The following is a 2245-nucleotide window of genomic DNA, read 5'->3' as shown; positions in this document are numbered from 1 at the left end:
GAGTGGAGTGAGTGTGAGCAGGTGTTAGGCTGGGGCCTGGGAGTGGAATGAGTGTGAGCAGGTATTTGGGTGGGGCCTGGGAGTGGAGTGAGTGTGAGCAGGTGTTCTGGTGGGGCCTGGGAGTGGAGTGAATGTGTATGAGGTGGTGTGGGTTCGTCGTTGGGTCGGTGTGGTGTGAAGATCAGGCTGCTTTTTGCTGTTTATGTAGATCCTAGGTGCACTGGCCTGGGCTCTGATTACATTGCTCCCTGTAAGTTTCCTCTGGTAGGTGAGAAGGGTCACACAGTGACAGTCTGTCATTGCTCATCACTATGCACACGTTAATGTGGTTGGATTTGGCAGCTCTGGGAGCTTGGAGGAAGAAGGTGCTGCGTGGCTGCGTGGCTTTCACTGTTGGCTGTGTTTGTTATTTGGTGGTGTGTGGGGTGTGGGCTGGCTGAGTCCCTGTGGTGTGCCTCTGCCTATGGGCTCTCCCTGGGCTCTTCTCATGGGCGGGTGGGATAGAATTAACATGGTTGCATCTTTCTCCATCTCCTGTGCTATATTATATTCATGAAGCATATTTCAGTTTTTCTGTCTTTTCTTTGCAGAACAAAACTATTGTGAGTCGCGGTATCATTTTCTGCACTCAGCGGATGGGGAGGGCTGTGCCAACATGCTGGTGGAGTACTCCACATCCCGGGGCTTCCGCAGCGAGGTGGACATGTTTGTGGCCCAGGCTGTGCTACAGTAGGTGTTGAGTGGCTCTGCGGGTCCTGACTTCCCTTGCTGCCTTGTCCCCAGCCCGAGCTGTGGTGCAGGGTAAACTGAGTTCACTCCGGGCAGAATCTGCAGTGCACGTGTCAGCCAGAGTGACTCATGAATTTTAATAAGTTTTATGAAGTTTAAGAAGTATTTTGGCATCTCCCCCTTTTCCGTGGCGTGCCTCTCGCCTGCTGGCGGGAGGCCCTGTAGCCTCTGCTCTACTCTGGCTGGCCTCAGCCTGTGAACTGCGAGAATGCACACCCAGTTCATAGAATTGTCAGTGAGCATCTACCCTGCAGCCCTCCCGCCAGCACCCTGGGGCGTCCCGCAGGCTGAGCTCAGGCACTCGCTTCCTTTCTCATGAAAGCCTTATGTGTGCCTGAGTTCATTTCATTCCATGAAACAAATGTGGATTTCAGGGTGGTCTTTGGGGTAGGACTGGCTTTGTGGATTTGATGCGGGATTTGGGGACAGACACCCTCTGATGAAAAACTGGGTCAAACCCAGAGCTCACTGGCTCTGCACTGCGTAGACGTGTTCTCTGGGCTGATGGTGGCCCTGCCCCTGGGCCACTGAGCCCTCCCTGTAGGCCCTCCTTGAACTGGAGCCAGGGTCTGCGTGGCACCACCAACTGCTGGGCTGTGGCCAAGTGCTCTGGTGTGGGCCATCATCTGATGGGTGTGGGCAGCAGGGGGAGAGAAGAGCTCATTCATTGCATTGTTCAGATGGGGCTCAAGCTGGGTTCTGGCTCCGGAGCCTCGTGACCTTCCCAAGCTTCATTCCCTTCACCTGTAAATTGCAGGCCTCCCCAGGATCCCCTGTGCATGAGAGTGACATGCATGAAGCACTGGGTCCCTCCATGCTGGGGGCTGCGAGACCCGTGGGTGTGCAAGCTTGGGAAGGACCAGGGTGTGTCAGAGGCTGGTGCCAATGCAGGTGGAAACTGTGTCCTGCAGCCTTTCCTCCACCAGCATGTTCTCATTTCCAGGTTTCTCTGTTTAAAAAACAAAAGTAGCGCATCGGTGGTCTTCACTACGTACACCCAGAAGCACCCGTCCATCGAGGATGGACCTCCATTCGTGGAGCCGCTGCTCAACTTCATTTGGTTCCTGCTGCTGGCTGTGGATGGGTGCGTCTCAGTATTCTGGGGGTGTATGTTGTGTGTAGATATGGCGGCATGGGTAGCTGGAGGTGTGTGTATGCATAGGTGTTGAGTGTCGATGTGATGTGGATGTGTGGTATGAGTGCAGGTGTTGATGTGTGGGGGTGGGTGAGTATAGACGTGGCATGGGTAGTTGTGTGGGGGTGTGTGTTGTAGACTTGGGGGTGTGTGTTGTAGACTTGGTGATGTAGGTAGGTGTATGGGTGTGTGTAGGTGTGTTGGTTGTAGACATGATGTAGGTAGCTGTGTAGGTGTGTGTAGGTGTGCTGGTTGTGGACGTGGCGTAGGTATCTGGGTGTGTGTAGGTGTGCTGGTTGTGGACGTGGCGTAGGTAGCTGT

The 2245-nt window shown here is 54.4% G+C and overlaps 1 protein-coding gene across 1 annotated transcript in view; it reads left to right on the top strand.

The window, feature by feature from the left end:
- GET4 (guided entry of tail-anchored proteins factor 4) overlaps positions 1-2245 on the top strand; it is a 17258-nt gene that overhangs the window by 12483 nt on the left and 2530 nt on the right. The window contains exons 5-6 of the mRNA XM_032259884.1: positions 591-729; positions 1733-1873. Of these exons, the coding sequence (XP_032115775.1) occupies positions 591-729; positions 1733-1873 (280 nt within the window). The remainder of the gene's footprint in view (positions 1-590; positions 730-1732; positions 1874-2245) is intronic.

This window comes from Sapajus apella, unplaced genomic scaffold, assembly GCF_009761245.1.
Source record: "Sapajus apella isolate SASKATOON/1434 unplaced genomic scaffold, GSC_monkey_1.0 scaffold112, whole genome shotgun sequence".
NCBI classification, from domain to species: Eukaryota; Metazoa; Chordata; class Mammalia; order Primates; family Cebidae; genus Sapajus; species Sapajus apella.
The sequence above is the reverse complement of the archived record's forward strand: the minus strand, read 5'-3'. Positions and strand labels throughout refer to the sequence as shown.